Source organism: Corvus moneduloides, chromosome 28 (genome assembly GCF_009650955.1).
Source record: "Corvus moneduloides isolate bCorMon1 chromosome 28, bCorMon1.pri, whole genome shotgun sequence".
NCBI classification, from domain to species: Eukaryota; Metazoa; Chordata; class Aves; order Passeriformes; family Corvidae; genus Corvus; species Corvus moneduloides.
In genome coordinates, this window is record NC_045503.1 from 410,991 (window position 1) to 428,285 (window position 17,295).

The window sequence follows — 17,295 nt, forward strand, 5'->3', positions numbered from 1 at the left end:
ACACACTCCAGGGGCTAATGAGACAGGTACAACACAACCTGCATGCAGGTAACCCCAGCTCTGCCCAGCTCTCAGCTGGGCACCCTCGGCTGGGTCAGCAGAGCAGCACGAGGGATCTGTGGAACACCCCAGTGCCTGGCCTATGTTGTGTTAGAAGGGCACTCTGTGTCTGAAGAGCACCATTGCTAATTAGGCTGTGGCTGGCTCACCTCTAGGAAGCAATCAGAGGCATCATGAATCACCATCACCAGCGTCCCAATGCGGATGTAGTTGGCACAGTACGAAAAACTGATCAGGAAGATGGTTGCAGCATGATGGACTATCTGCTCCTTGAAATCCTGATGAGAAAGGGAACAGCAGAGAATAAAATACACAATGCACCTCCTGCCCCAGTCCAAGAGTGGTTCCTGCAGGTAGCAATGATATCTCTCTACCCAGTGACTAAGAAACCTCCCACTGCAATGTCTTACCCACGTAATTCTTTTACCAAACACATTCTAGAAATGTAGGCAACCAAGAGACCCACGAAGGAAGAGCTTGTGGTGTAAACTTAGGATCTCACAACAAAGAACATTCTCTCCCTCCACCAGCCATGATCTGATGCTGCACTCTGTCTATTGGGACACTGGCACCAGGAACACAAGCAGCTTTACTGGCAGAGAACCACCTCTTTTCCTGTCTCTGTGATCAGTGCACCCTAGAAGAGTTGCAGAAGAGCAATTTTTATGTTTGGCTTTTAAGTATGGATTGAGAACTCTGCAGTACTTTGCATCTTTCTATGTCAGGGTTGGTGTTCTCCACTTCCCAGAGAAGAGAAAGCCAGTGACCAAGTGGAAATTCCTGTGAATGGGCAAGGAGAGAGTCCCACAAAACCTTGACTAGCACTATACACATGCTCTAACAGACCACTCTCCCGAGTGTTCAGCTTGTGTCCTATTTGTACTTGATTCTTCCCTGAGACTGCCACTCACCTTCCTCTTCACATCGAAGGGCAAGGTGAAGACCAGTGACCAGTAGAAGGAGAGCTCCAGCATGTAGTACCAGAACAGGGAGGGTTGGAGAGGCTGTGAGAGGGAGAGATAGGGAAATACCCATCAGATACATTAGTACAAGGGCTGCAAGTCAAAACTCCTTTCAAGGCAAAATACAACTGTAGTGGGTTGATGCTGACTGGATGCCAGGCAGCCACCAAAGCCGCTCTCTCAGGCCCCTGCGCAGCTGGACAGAGAAGAGAAAATATAACAAAGGGTTCATGAGCTGAGATAGGGACCATGAGAGATAGCTCATCAAATACAGTCATGGGAAAAAGAGACTCTAATTAGAGATATGAATTAAGTTCATTGCTAACAAAATCAGAGCACGATCATGAGAAGTGAAATAAACCCTTAAAAACACCTTTCCCCCTGCCCGTCCCTCCTTCCCAGCTCCACCTCCTACCCCAGTGGTGCAAGGAGATGGGAATGGGGGTTATGGTCAGTTCATCACCTGTGGCTTCTCCTGCTGCTCAGGGAGAGGAATTGTTCCCCTGCTGCACTGCGGGGTCCCTCCCACAGGACACAGTTCTTCATGAACTTCTCTGACATGAGCCCATCCCACAGGCAACAGCTCTCTGTGAGCTGCGACAGTGTGAGTCCATCCCACGGAAAACAGCCCTGCCCAAACTGCCGTGGCTTGGGTCGTTCTTCCACAGGGTGCAGTCCTTCAAGGACAGGCTGCTCCAACCTGGGAGCAGGGCTCCTCTCTCCACAGGTCTCCCACGGGGTCACAGCCTCTTCTCAGGCATCCACCCACTCCGGCGTGGGCACCTCCATGGGTTGTGGGTAGATCTCTGCATCCCCCATGGATCCCCAGGGGCTGTGGGTGGATCTCTGCATCCCCCGGGGATCCCCAGGGGCTGCGGGTGGATCTCTGCATCCCCTGTGGATCCCCAGGGCTGCGGGTGGATCTCTGCATCCCCAGGGGCTGCGGGTGGATCTCTGCATCCCCAGGGCTGCAGGGGCACAGCTGCTCCCCCATGGTCTCACCACGGCCTGCAGAGGAATCTCGGCTCTGGTGCCTGGAGCACCTCCTCCCCCTCCTCCTTCACTGATCTTGAAGAGTTGTTCCTCTCACATGTTCTCACCCCACTCTTCTCTGGCTGCAAATACAACTGTGCAGTAACTTTCTTTTCTTTCTTTTTGAATCTGTTATCACAGAAGTGTTACCACTATTTCTAACTGGCCCAGCCTTGGCCAGCAGCATGTCCATCCTCGGAGCTGTCAGGGATTGGCTGTGCTGGACATGGAGGAAGATTCTGGCAGCTTCTTACAGAAGCCACCTCTGTAGCCTCCTGCTACCAAAACCAGGCCATGAAAACCCAAAACAGCAACCAAATCAACAAAGCTAGTTCCTGTAGCTACAGAGGGAAAGACTTCAACTGAACAACATGCTCACTTACTAAATGTTCTCTGTGCCACAACGAAATCAATCAGCAGGGGAAATTCCACTTTACCACACCATGTCAAACATTTAGGGAACCACCATGAAGATCATGAATATTTTTAGGATTTCTTCAGCACTGTTCAGATTCCTGAGCAGACAGTACAGAGCTTTAAAAACGACATAAACCAATTCATTATGGTGGAAAAGGAGTAGCTGAATAAATCATTCAGTTTTTAGACTTGAGGATGCTTCAGATACCCTGCACTCTGTCACAGATTTTCCAGTTTAATCAAAGTAATGGGGGGAAAACTCAATCCCAGCAGGAAATATAATTCACATTCTTCAGGGTAAATTATCTGGGCTTTTACAGCTGAGAACCTGAAAGCTTAGACCCACTCTGCAAGATCTTGTTATTTAACAGCAATTTTGCTGTTGTGGCACTATATGACCTCCTTAAACCTGAATCTATTTGATAAATAATTACTATTACTAAAGGGGCTTTGCAACCATTTCCAAAGGAACGTGGAGTACTGTGCTCCCAAATACCAACTGGTTATTTATGGCCTTCATAAATCTTAGTTTGTTTTCCTTTGTAGCACCAGCGATTGGCCACAAGAGGAAGCACAGCTGGATCCCCCTCCAGGGAGGATGTGAACATTTCCCTAGCTGGTATGTGCTGGTCACACTCCAGGTTATCCAAACAGGAGCTCTGGATCACCTCTAGGATCAGAAGCTACTTTTTTCCCCCCGAAGATCAGAGTGTTTGGGAGAATAGGTGTTTCTTTTGTCCTTGTCTGTAGCACAGGGCATGGTCTGTTTAGTAGAAATTGTCATTAATACATTTGTGTTGTATTTGTATTGTTCCTGCTAATACACAGGTTTGTCCTTGGCTTGCTCTTTGCCACTGGGACATGACCAGCCCTGGTTTCGGTCTTTTCTGTTTGTTACAAATGTTGGAAAATGGGTGTGTGTTGGATTTATGTGGAAAGGTTTTGGTAGCAGGGTGGGGGCAGGGGTGGCTTCTGTGAGATGCCAGAAGCTGCCCCCTGTCCAACAGAGCCAGTTCCAGACACCTCCAAGACAGATCTGCCACTGGCTCCATGAACAACAGCGGCAGTGCCTTGAGGACAATGTATTTAAGAACGGAAAAAACTGCTGGGCAAGAGTGATGTGAAGAGAGGAGTGAGAATATGAGATACAACTCTGCAGACCCTCAGGTCAGCGCAGGAGGAAGAGGAGCAGAGATTCCCCAGCAGCCCATGGTGATACAGGCTGTGCCCCTGCAGCCCATGGAGGCCCACAGGGGCAGAAGTCCAGTTCTTGCAGTCCCTGGAGGACCCCTGACCAGAGCAGGGGGATGTGCCCTAAGGAAGCTCTGACCCTGTGGAGACCCTGTGCTGGGGCAGGCTCCTGGCAGCATTTGTGGACCTGTGGTGAACCATGATAGAGACGTCAGTTCCTAAGGGACTGCACCCTGTGGGAAGGACCCACAGTGGAGAGGTACATGGAGAGCTGTCTCCCACTGGAGGACCCTGCTGCTGGAGCAGGAGGAAGGAGCAGCAGAGACAAGGTGTGATGAACTGACCACAACCCCCATTCCACATCCCCGCTGCACCACTGCAGTGGGGGAGGTGGAGAATGTGGGAGTGAAGTTAAGCCCAGGAAGAAGGGAGGGGTGCAGGAAGGTGTTTTTAAGATTTGGGTTTATTTCTTATTAATCTACTCTTATTTGATTAATAGTAAATTAAAATAATTTTTCCCCAAGTCAGGCCTGTTTTGTCCGTGATGGTAACTGGGGACTGCTCTCTCCCTGCACTTATCTCAACCCATGAGCCTTTTGCTGTATTTTCTCCCCCTGTTCCATTTGAGAAGGGAGGAGAAAAATGGGCTTGGTGGGCACACTGGCCAGCCAGGGTCAGTCCATCACAGTGTGCCATTATGGAGGCTCTGACTGTTTTTGACAAGACACATACTGCAAGTGTACAGAGCAAGAGACAGGGGGACCCGAGTGATCCTTTCAGTCTTACATTCCTATTCAAGCCCCACTTGTTTGCATGGTTTCATTTTTACACAGAACTACAGATCTGCCCGTAAAATTCTGGCCTTAGAGCAATACTGGATTTTTCAGAACTCGTCTTGAAAGGCTTTGCCTCACTCTTCAGTCATTTGTCCCATTACATTTCCTGCGGCTCACACTGTTAGAATTGGGCATTACTTTTCCCTTTATGGGTTTGCAACCTCCACACAGTCAAGGGGTCTTGCTCTGGCTTTGACTGTCAGACAAAAAACCCTGGAACGTAAATCTTCACTTTCTCTTGGTAGTGACAAAGTCCTCTGCCAATTCATCTTCTCTTGTGTTTAGATGACACCAGGTACGAAGATATTCTCCCTAGATGAGGGTCTGGCTTTGAATTCTTAGGTCTCCTGTGTCTGAATTTAATTCAGTGTCCTCTTTTTGTCACTAATATAATCCAATTTTCAAAAAATACAGAAACACAATACAAGATTTGTAACAGCAATTTCCCCTCGTGTGACTCACCTGTTGTGGATATCCTGTCCAGCACTCTCTATGGTCCCAAAGCCAAGGCTTCTGCAACAAAAATGCAAGATGTATGTGAGAATATCAGAGCAGTTCTTTTCTTATCAATTGTCTAATTCGTTTAGTTTGTTACTGCTATAGATTTTGTTGTGTTTTATTACAGGCAGAGCTGGTCACGCTGTCTGGAATCCAGTTGCCAAGAGATTTCCACTAGAAGGACGTGCATCTGCTTGTGACATTTCCAAATTGTGGCTATTTGCCTGAAATCTCACACACTATTTAGCCTTCCAAATAAAATAGCTCAGAGAAGACTCCTCCCAGCTTTCTGCAGTCTCCTACAAGTTTGAGGTGGTGGTGGTGTTTTCAGCATTTAAAAATAATCTTACAAGTATTTCATTAGGAATATCTGTGATTTAGACATAACACTTAAATGTGGATAGAAAGCTGAAAACTGGTCTGTCAGGTTATGTGGTTTTTCCTCCAACAGTGAAGGTTCTGCTGAGGTTTGTTAAGTAATGAACTTCTGAAAAGATCCTGCTCTATTTAATAGAAAATTGGTAGTTTAGAACTTGGCAGTTCTGAAACTTTCATAGAAACATTGCAACTAAAGTCCCTGAGAGTCCTCCCTGCATGGAGCATGCTCTGCCTGGTGCTGTGCCCAGACTGGATCTGAGCTCACAGAACAAAGCAATGCCTCACACCTATGAGGGTAATTTTCTCTAAGTTCTATAGGGCTCCAGGTATCAGAGCTGAGGCAAGAAGGCAGCATTTCTTCTTCTCACTGAGCACTGCTGGTGTGTGGGCGATACAGAGGGGGGGAGCAGGAGGCAGTGGTTTTAGGTGCAGTGATAATTTGGAACAGACACAGTCCCCGCTGACCAGGAGTGGGGTTGGGAGTAGAATTTACACCAAATACATGTACAGAACCAGGAGAGATGTGTGATATAGAACCAGAAAGGACAAAGCAAAAACTGTGAAACAACTACAGCATACTGCTTACCTAAGCTAGAAAGGAACTCCAGATTCCTGAATTTCATCATTCCTCTACTCTCAGCAAATACAGCTGATTTCTGGTGGCCTACTGGAAGATAACTTTCCTTTGTTACAGGCTGTTTCACTGACTCATGGGCAGAGGTTTTTGCTATCAGTCTAAAACTACTAATACAGAATTTAAAATTTGCTTTTCTCCTAAAGAAAGAAGGGTGCTTCACAAAAATATATGCATGTTAAAAAGCTACTCAGGTTACAAAGTAAACACGTGAAATTCAGGAAATCTCACGTGCAGATATGCCCTGTCATGTTAGTTCTTTGTCCTTCTTTTTAATGTAGTCATTTTAGTACAATTTAGGTAACAGAATAACATATTTGCTACAGCATGTAGAGGTGCTGTCTGTAGGATGGATGTCTCCCTTTTTTGTGAAAATTGTAAGATGTGTGTTTAATAAAGACAGGAGCCACAAAAAGTGCGAATTATATTTCATCCATATAATGGACAGATAATGTACAGAAGAATATGATTTTGCCCCTTGTTGCCACAGGGCAACACTGTACAATGCTAAGCAGACCATCCAGACCAAATTTCAATAGCTGGTCTCAAAGAACAGCCTTCTGTTTCGACGTGCAGATCCACAAAACACTGCAGCTGGGATTCAGATACCTTACTCCTCAGCTAGCTCATCTTATAACCCTCATCCTCTTGAGTACCTTAAAATCTGACTTGAAAGTCTGTGTAAGTTCAGAAGTCCTTCACTTGTTGCAATAATGAGGAGTTACAAGGAGAGTTTGTGCCTGCTGCCTTGGGATGTGCACATTTTCCATCACTTAACCCATCAGACTGTACCAGAAGACTTTTGCAAAGCTCACCTAGGGAACCAGATGCACCAAAAGAGTCAGGGGAACCTTTAAAACACAGGCAGAGGATGGCCAGTGCCCCCAGTCCCAGCTCAGTGACCACAGCTCAGGGACTAGAGCATACCCATGGCTCCTGTTACCATTTCTGCCTGGTGAGGCAGTTCGATTTGTATCCAGAGGACTCACTTATTTATCAAATTGGAGAAAAGGCAGAGGCATGAGCCTGAACCAATCATATCCTGGGTAAGGAACAGAAAATTAACAGATAAAATTATGAAATTACAGTCTATGCTCCAAAGGAAGGCTGATCTCTTTACTTTAAAGAGGTATTGGATACAACACACAAACATGCCCTGCAGCTTCCAGCTTAGGTAAGTGTTCTATCTCCTACCCTGCAGAAATGCACTTTTACACAATCCCAGCTGTCTTCTGCTTTGCCAGAAGAAGAGGAAACATCTTGGTCCTGGAGTCCTTAAAATAAGCATGATCCAGTATGTCTGTGGTCTCCTAAGAGTGCTATGCAGGGGACACACACCAACCTGTATGGAAAACCTCTAGAAGAGGGTCTGAAAAGACATGTTTGACAACAAATTCTGCCATTCTTGCAGGCACTGGCTGGGTAGAACAGCAGGTGACTGCTTGTGTACTCACATCGTACAGGACAGCGAGTCCGGTGAAGAAAGAAATGATGTAAAATGTAAATCTCCAGCTACAAACAAACAAAACAAAGGACATTAGAATCCCATTCGTTAATGCCTGAGCTGAAAGTCTGTGTATCCTCACACTAATTCAAAGAACAATACTATTAAGGCAAAGACACATGTTTGTATTTTCAAGGTTTGACCAAAACAGGAGCAGCTCTTTGCATGTTACCAGCACATTTCCCAGACTTCACAAAGAGCAATTCCTCTGCTATAGAGATGGCAGAAGACACAAGAATCTCACTGACTAAAATCACTCAGAGAATAATCCCAAAGCTACCCAGCAGTAGCAGCTGAATTTGTAAAAGTGAACCAATGCCAATCTCTCCCCATGGCCTTTGGAGATCCAGCGTGCTAAATCTGTTATCATGTACAGTAACTAATTACTGTCATGTTTGGCCCAGTCAGGAGCCAATAAAGATTTACCAACATTAAACCCACACAGAAGTACATACAAACTGCCCAGTTCAGTGGACAGAGGCAGGTCACCTGAATATTCACACTCGTAGTAAGGAATGAGGGGAATTTTATCCCAACAGAATAAGCAAGTTATTAATGAATGAACCACAGGAAATATTCAAAGGAATAAAACTGTCTAAACCAGTCCTTTAATTTCCAAAAATCCCCGTAACAATTCAGACATAACTGCATTTTGAGAGACTCCACCTGTCAATGAAATCCCCAGGAATTCCAAGACAAAAATAAACTCTACAAAGCTGCTACGTCACATCAGAGAGACATTCTGTCTACAGACTGCACATGGTGACAGAGAGCAGGTGGAAGGACACTATCCTCAGTGGGTTCAGAGGCAGGAAAGGATTTACTGTTTCCTATTTACTGTTACTATTTACTACAAGTCATCAGAGTGCAGGGAGAGCTGACATTTCATCTGGATGGAGGCAGAATAAACACTGTTGCTTTACAACTCCTTATTCACTATTTCTGTAAATATTTGTAACTATCTGGAATATTATAAATAAGTAATACATATCCTTTTCTTCTTATTGAATTAGGGTTTTTAGGCAGGGGTTTTGAATTAGAGGCGAAGTGTTAAATGGAGCACAAGCTGATGAGCTCAAAGTTGATGCCTACCCTATGGATACACACTTTTAGATAGATGAATAGTACTCCAGGTATTTAATGATTTCTTTTGGTTTTGTGGCTTTCCTGGGAGAACTCAATTCCTTACACAAACAGCAGAGCAGCCTCTTGTAAATAAGGCATTCCAACCAAGTTGTGGAGAATCCTCCTTTTCTGTGAAAAGCTGAGCCAGGACTGACATTCAGATCTGGCTGACCTGATTATTTATTTTGTGCTTCCACATAACAAGGAGGATTTCCACACAGCTGTTTCCAAGGCAGTTTTTGTTCTTTGTTCACAAGTTTCCACCCCTGTGGAAGGGTGCCAGTTTGTGACTTTCAGGATGCTGAAGTCAAATGACAGCAGAACCCTGTGGCTGTTTGAAAGCAACAGTGTGCAAAATAGTTGCAGAAAAGGTGCAGCAGAAGGAATCTCGTTGCAGGAAGGCAAAGGGAAACTATAGGAAAGGCAACAGAAAGGATGCCTTTTTAGTAGGTACCAAAGCAGCAGCAAAGCAGTAAGATGTAAACAGCAGAGAGTTTTTCAGGTACAAATGTGTGTCAGAGCAGAATGCCAGTCTGACAAAGTCAGGAAAAGTCAGAAACAAGGGCCCAGTAAGGAATAAAGGTACAGCAGTAAAAGGAGACTTGGAATTGCAAATAAGGGGGGAAAAGCAAGAAATGTTTCTGTAACAGAGCAGCAGCAGAGAATTACAGCGGAGCCAAGTGGGTCAGGGAAGACCCAAAATGCTCTCTGCACAGGGATGGAGGGCACACAGGGAGCTGGGATCTCTCTGTGTAGGGATAGAGGGCAGGGGGAGGCAGTGAGCTGTGGAGCTCAGCTTCTTTGAAAACCTGACGTTCATGGCTTGTGCTCCTGCTCACCAGGCCTCGCTGAACTTCTTCGACAGGCTGGGCCGCTCCATGTTCCTCCGGCGCCGGAACCACTTCTCCACCTTCCTCACTGGCAGGTCACATTGCTTGGCTAAACTGAGCAGCTCACGCTGGAAAACAGGTGAGGCAGCACGTTCAGATCCAGGGCAATATCTCACATGACCCACCACAGAGCCCAGCTGGAGCCCCTGGCAAGCCCAAGTCTGTTCAGGCTAAGGCATCTTTCTGAAAGCTGTCCATTCCTAGTCAAGATCTTCGATAGCAGAAAATCTTTCAATTCCCCTCTAATCAGTTGGTTGTTAATGCTAGTATTGAAACTTCTCATTTTTTATGTGAACTTCCTCAGTTTCAAACTGGTCTTGTATCCTCTTGTGACTTGTCAAATCACTTTCTCACCCTGTCTTCAGGGACCAAATCCCTTCAATCTGTCACTCCAAGAAAGATCACTGCAGCTTAAATAGTATTTTATAGTTCTGCACTGAATCTTGTCATGCCTCTCAGCATTCTGATGCAGTATCATGATGAACGTCATGAGCAGAGGCAACATCATTTTCCTGCCAGATATTCTCCTGTTCTGGTAAACCTGTTAGGGGTAATTCTTCAATAGATTACTCACAGAAATCCTGCAATTACCTTCCTTCTTGTCCTTAGGCTGTTAAGAGTTTGGCATGTGACAAGAAAGAAGTCTGTCATGTTTTATATTCCTACTTGGAAGTGTCATCATGGATAGCCTTATTTTTTAAGTAAAGCAATAGTTTTTCATGGAGTGCATTTACCTTAATTGGTATCATGTGAGAGTGACTTACCTAGTTTGAGCATGCTGTACAAAAATAAGCTCATTACCAATTTTCAGATATGCTGCTTTCAGATATGCTGTTTTTTGAGTTCTGTTCTCGTGGTGGAGACAAACGGAGACACTAATTTATATTCTCCAATTGCTCCATCATGTGGAATTCCTCCCAAGAAAAGGCTGCCAAGAACTACAAACTCTCATACTGTATTGGACAAGTAAAAGCTGCCTCCAAGCAGTGGTTTGAGAGCTCATGGGAGAGGAAGGAAGCCAGAAGACTGGCTGAGGTGTAGCCGGGCAGTGGAGAGAGCCAGGTAGCAGCTCCTGCTCCACCTCATGCTGCTGTCTCATGGTGAGGATCTGTTCTGGAATCCCAGATCTGCTGGGATAAAATGTACCACTTCAGTGCAACAGGGGTGCAGGGAGAGCTGTGGGAAAAAACTGGTGGCAAAGCCAGGTCTTGAGTTAGATCTCTGCCACAGAAGCAATTATACTGAGAAATCTTTGGATTTTGGGGACAGAAAGGCAAGTGGAAGGTCAGGGACCACCACACTGGCAAGTGTCCCTGAGAACACTCCTTCCCACTGCTGCAGAGATGGGACCAATGCCTACACTTTAATTTTAGCCTCTTTTCGTTTATTTCTAACCTAGTACTGCATGTCCTGGAGCTCCTCATGCCCCACTGCAGCACAAACCATGCTGCAACAGCCTTGTCGAAGCAATGTGTTTGCAGTAGAATTGTTCCTTGGGACCGGAACCCATGGTGAGCCCCCTGCTCACCCATCCTTGGTAAGAGTTCACAGCTAGTGCTTCGAGGCCAAGAGAAAGCCTACAAAAACAAGCTGAATGAAAATCAGACTCCTTTCCCTACCACAGAGTTCACACCCAGTGACTTCACTGACCAGATTAAATTCTAATATCGCCTGACAATTCACAATCCTGCCAGTGGTTTTTCCCATCAGCAGCAGCCATTATAACTCTGGGTCATCTTGCCAATTTCTTGAAAATCACTCTTCTTATCCCTCAGGGGAAAACTACCCACCAGCTGTGCTTCCAGGTTTCTGATGCCCCTCACAATCTCTGTGATGATGACCAAGAAAGACTCTGGCTTCTTGCAAGGCCAATCTCAAACTCATGGATTGCATGGCAACAGAATAACCCAGTCAAGGACTAGGAGATCAAGCAAGACACATTGGCTGAGCTGCAGGGACTAGCCATGTGCAGTCAACTCAAGGCAGCTGATGTGACTAATTTTTTACAGGATTTGCTAGTATGTGAAAAGAAGCCATCACAAAATGGCTGGGGTTGGAAGGGACCATGGAGGTCACCTCGTCCAATGGGCCCTGCTCAAATAGAGCCAGGTGTCAAGGACTATGTCCAGAGAGCTTTGAGTTTTCCCATGGATATAAACTCCACCACCTCTCTGGGCACCCTGGGCACCCTGACAGTAAGAAAGTGCCACTGACGTTCAGGCAGAGCCCCCTGTGCTGCATTTTGTGCTGTGTATAAGGTAAGCACTGCAGGGAACAGGAGTTGTCACTATTTCCTTTGAGAGCACCGTCTCCTCCCAGGAGTTCGGAAGCAGAACTGAGAGCTGATGGCATTGCAGGAGGACCCGTGCTGCAGTGTTTCCTTTGCTGAGCTTCCAAATATGAATGGCATTGCTAAACTTCAGGATCCCAGATGGGATTTTCTTTGGCTGAAGACACAAAATCTAAAGGAAAGCAAAGGAAGAAGGGACTCACCTCTCCAGGGTTCTTGCGGCGTGTACTATAGAATGTTTCTAGCACGGGGTTGGGCTGAGCTTTTGGTCTCTGCTTGTCTCTCACACCCAGTTTGGTACTGAGGGGCAGGGCTACGGCTCTGCAAAAGAAAAATACAAAGGGTCAGCCGAAACCAGAGCAGTGATTTCTGATTTTGCAGCACTGTTAAAACATGATGCAGTACCTAACAGCTGCCTCCCACATGTGAATCTAAACATGAGTCTCTTGTTAACCAGGTAAAATCACAAACTTACAGTATGAACTGTTGGACTTGTACCCTACTGCTCTGAGTCCTGTGCTGTGATATTCAAATTTACACGAGGTTGGCAAATGCTGTATCCTGCTTTGTCAACTTCTGCATCACCAATCACAGGTCTCTGGCTTGCTTGCAGCTGATGGGGAGTACCACACTGGTGATAAAGCCTAAATGCTGTTTCCTGCTTGATCTAGAACATGGAACATACATGGCATTCACCTGAACTAAGGCCTTGGCTCGGGATCAAGAGGGAGGCTCTGCCAGAGGTCTAGTATTAATGCAGAAGAAATGTCCTGCTGAAACAGAAAGCCACTTGGTCTTTCCTGGAGTAACTTACCTCCATGTTTCCAAATATAAATCAAACACAGTTGCAAAATAAGGACATGACAACTAGAAACCTTGTCACAAGGAATGGATGTTTGCACCAGCTGTGCATCTTCAGTCTTTCACAGTGAAATAAAGCAAAAGAAATCTGCATAAATAGAAAAAAGTTATCCAAGGAAAACTGTTCAGAGAATTCCCGTGCTCAACAATTCAACTCCTCCACTACTGACACTCCTCTCTACCTCAGCAGCAGGAAACATCCTCATCGAAGGCGTGAAGTGAGAGCCTGCATAAATATGGCACAAACAGGAAACTTGTCAAACAATATTAAAAAAAAAAGAGAGACCCAAATCAACTGAATTTTACTTGAATTTCTCTAGAATTAGCTGTTTTTATTAATTGCTCCCTTTTACACACTGCCACTGGATAAGTGTCTCTGTGTTACTGACTGCAAACTGGTGCTGAAGATGGTTTGAGCTGACAGAGGCAGCGAGTGCTGAGCCCCACACCTGCTCTGCCTGGTCACTGCTGCTGTCCAGGCAGGTCCTCTGATCACTTCTCCCTAATGATTTGGATACAGAACAATTTTTTTTTTTTCCACTTCGCTTAAAAAAGCTGCAAAAGCTATTTCACAACATAGGTGTTTAAAGCTGTTCTACTTCAAAATAGGGATATAAATGGGATATATTTATGGCTGTGATTATCTGGTGTGGTTACCTGTGGTCTCTGCTAGTCATAGAGCTTATACTCCATATGCATGTCTTTAGGGACAATTTCAGGTCCATCATCCTTCAGAAGGGTCTTTCAGAAGTTTTCAAGAACTCATTTCTTAATTTAATTAACAAGTCTTAAAAGCAATTTTATAAAAAGACCCCCTACCTAAGGAATGCTGTAACTTCTGTTAAACCACAGAACGGGTACACATTTTGCTCACTCGTATAACAGCTCATTTCCACTTTTCTTTTGCACAGCCAACCCACGTGCCTGTGTATCAATTGTTCTTTGTCACCATCTCTAGGAAATTCCTTTGGCATCACTGGCTATAGGAACATTCAAAGATGTACCAAGACCAACAAAAATGATATGTTTCTACCATAAGAGAAGGGCCAGGGCTAAGTGTGCTTGCTGGCAACAAGACACATCGTTATCACAAAAACACAGGTAAGCATTGACTAGTCACAGGGAAATTTAGCAGCACCCTGGCACTGCTGTTAGATGGCAAAGGAATACAGCCATCACTGGGAATTCCAGGTTTTGGCTATGACTGCTCTCAAGAAATGTTTTAATTGCATTTAATGAATTTTTTAAGATGAAGTGATTGGTTTAGTAAGAGTGCTAATGGACCAGCAGGTCCTGTGCTAAGAACAATAACACAGTTTCTCAATAACATCCATAACTCCACTGAAGTTGGGAAAACATCTACCTTAAGCTCTGTACCAGGTCTTGGTTCTTATATTAAACAGTTCCTCAAAGTAGGCCTGATCTTCCTCTTTCAAAGACCAGGCATCAATACAAGAACCTCTGAAGAGGGAGATGTAATAAATTCTATTGCTGAAAACAACCTCATTGCAACTTCTTATCAGGCCATATTCTGAAATTTTCCAGACACATTAAAGCAAAGAGTGTCAACACAGCTTGCCAACAGATTTATTTTACTGAAAAACTACTTAAAGTATCCTGACAAATTTCTTAATTTTGTTTAGTCCCTAATTTCTCTATATTTCCTGCTGATTTCTTATGGTCATGGCATAAAATCTCGCTGTAACAAACAAGCCAGTTGCAGTGGATGAAGACAGGGTGTAACCAGTTACAGTTACTTAGTTGTTGAGATTTTGCATTTACCCATGATTTATGGAACCCATCCTACTTTTATGAACATCATTGGGAAATCAAGGCCTGAAATTCTTCCTAAGGGATGCTTGCATGTGTTGGCTGTATGCTCTGACTCAGTTCTCAGTTAAGTCCTGTTCCAAGCATAACCCTAAGAGGATGATGCTCATACTGATTTCAACATCACAGATATGTCATCTCAGTAGCAGGGACAGTCTCATCACGGCACTTTATCAGCTCTCTGAAAGACAAAAGGATAAATCTGAGGACTAAGCAATACCCCCCTCCGAGTCAGACACAGTCAGGGAGATGATTCTCATCACCAGTCTACTTCTCCATCAGTGAGCACCTCTCACTCCATGGTTTACATGGCAGAGGTCTCACCAAGGCATTTTTTTCAGTAATCACAGAACAATCTGTCTTGTGCAAAACCTGCTGAAGTTGAAACTAAATGGATTTCTCATGAAGGGGCTTAAGCTGCTATTCCCCCACCTTTCAAAAGTGGGCTACACTCCTTCTGCAGAGGCTTTCAGAGTTAGTGCGAGATACAAGAAATAACTTTGTGGGGGGATTTTTTTTATTATTTAGAAGGGTGCCACTTTGCAAATACCTTCAAGTACTAAGAAATGCAGAACCAGTGACAGCAGCAAGCAGAACTGCTATTTTTGAACTGCACAGTCTCTTTTAGCCTCCTGCTTTCCTTTGGCAGAGGGCTATTGCTGTGCACCTGCAGTAGTCTCTGCCTTCTCCTGCTTGCAGGAGAATGTTCCTCACCACTGAAAGTGACTGTTCTGTTTGCTACAAGGTCTCGAGTCACTACAGTGCTGCTGTCCAAACTGAGTCATGTCCATTTTCAATCAAATGCTGCAACGTGTCCCTCATCTTTGCACCAAGCCCTGCCTGTAAGACCTTAACAGGAAACCATTTCCAGATCCTTCCTGATTATGGATCAACAACAAAAGTCTCTGTGCAAAATAAACTTTAGAAATGTACATTTCTAAATAAAATACTCAGAATTGGTATCCTTTCTTTCTTCTGGTTTTGAGTTCAAGTATCTGTTCCTGGCAGATCAAGAGCATCATCCATTTCTTTCAATGTACAACATACAGCTCACATACTGTCACCACCCTCCCACAAAGAGACCTAGTATTTCTGACTAAAATCCTCTTCTAGTGAAATCTGGGAGCTATGTGGATTCAAATTCACTGACTTTTCCTTTCAATTGCCCTACATCCAAAAATCCCTGGACCAAAATCAGACAAATCAAAAATTGTATGTAAATTCTGTTTTTCAGTGGCTTCACTATCCCTCAAAGCACTTTAGTTGCCACATTTTCCTAATCATGCAGGCAAGAAACCCTTCGCAATATTCCTTCAGAATCATAGCACTCCATGAATTTGATTTTCACAGAAACGGTCTTAAACATTACATAGCTAGAAGAGAAGCCAACATCCTTGCAGGAGTAGGTCCAGGGAAAAGTTCTGCTAAGGTACGCAGGTGCTTAAGATCCAAGTTAGAGGTGCAGGATGTATCTCCTACTCACAAGTGCACTCTGGAAACATTAAAGGAACATGGGAGGTTCCCAAGTTCCAGGTCCTCTCTTTTCTCAGGACATCATTAACTGCTTCCCCCAGTTCCTGCCTCAGTACTGTGGCGTAGCCCAGCACTGCAGCAGTAATGGGCTTTCTACTCTCCACCACTGAATCCACTTTTCCCCACTTTCCTCAGCACAAACCAGCTCACAGGGGAGTTGCTTCACGACATATGAGCTGTTTCTTCTCCCCCAGGGCTGTACCCACAACCTCCTCAGTTCTCCCAGGCCACACCCAGACACCGCAGGTCCTCTTCCAACAGCCACCACCTAATCCCCAGCACAGAAGGATGTTGCTGTCTCAATTTTCCCCAGTTCAGCCAGCCAGTACAAAGGAGAGGAAAATCAACCCTTGAGGAAGCAGGTTCTTTCACAAGTTTAATGCCCAAAAAAAGGATGAAACAATTGGTCCCAGCACAGTTGGCTGATGCAGACATTGCAGAAAATCCTCTGGACTTCCCCTGCCTCTTATTATTTACCTGAAGTCCTGACAGTTAAATCACATGGACACATTATAACATTTCTGAAATCCCAAAGCAGGCACCACCAGGAACTAACTAGAGAGAGGAACACTTGGCACCCAAGGCACAGTTGCAAGTAATAAATAGCTGGTGGTGGTTGAGGGTAGAATAAATTGCCAGAGGCCAAGCTACAGCCACCAAGCCCAAACTTGTCTACTAGTTACAAGCCACTCATTTTGATCTGCAGAGCAGGTGTACAAAGATATACAGTCAGGGTTATCTACACAGAAAATGAGGAATAACACACACATCATTTCCTTCTGCAATTCTCAAATTGGTGTAAATTCTTTTAAACAGGACCAGTGCCACTTTAGATAAGGCAATGGAGAAACTGAGGGCTGGATTCACACCTCACCTTTCCAGGGGAAGCTTTCTTCTCCAGTATGAACTGGATGTGAAATGGTAATGATTCAGAAGGAGAAAAAGTCATGCTGAAATAAATGACTGCAGAGTTAGGACAAACAAGAATACAGCTCAGAACACTGGCTTGTAATTTGCATAGGTAAAATAGTGCTATGATTATAGGTTTCCTGGACCTGTAAAATGGGCTTGTGATGTTATCTTTTTCAAGGGTGTGACATGCAGCTTTTATTTAATTAAGTTTGTGAATCAAAACAGCTTTAAAATTAATGAGTAGGACCAGGCCTGCAGAAACACTCCCAGCTGAGGCAGCACTTGCATGGGAAAGAAAAAATCTTTTTATTTGGCCATTGGCATCTAAGAGCAGATGAAAAA

The 17,295-nt window shown here is 44.7% G+C and overlaps 1 protein-coding gene across 8 annotated transcripts in view; it reads right to left on the minus strand.

Moving 5' to 3' along the window:
* The window catches only part of LOC116436070 (ceramide synthase 4-like), a 44,787-nt gene that overhangs the window by 5,488 nt on the left and 22,004 nt on the right, over positions 1 to 17,295 (minus strand). For all 8 annotated transcript variants that reach the window (XM_032092970.1, XM_032092968.1, XM_032092969.1 and 5 more), the window contains 6 exons: positions 12,021 to 12,138; positions 9,477 to 9,595; positions 7,463 to 7,520; positions 4,961 to 5,011; positions 972 to 1,064; positions 210 to 338 (listed from right to left, as the gene is read on the minus strand). In XM_032092970.1, the coding sequence (XP_031948861.1) occupies positions 210 to 338; positions 972 to 1,064; positions 4,961 to 5,011; positions 7,463 to 7,520; positions 9,477 to 9,595; positions 12,021 to 12,138 (568 nt within the window). The remainder of the gene's footprint in view (positions 1 to 209; positions 339 to 971; positions 1,065 to 4,960; positions 5,012 to 7,462; positions 7,521 to 9,476; positions 9,596 to 12,020; positions 12,139 to 17,295) is intronic.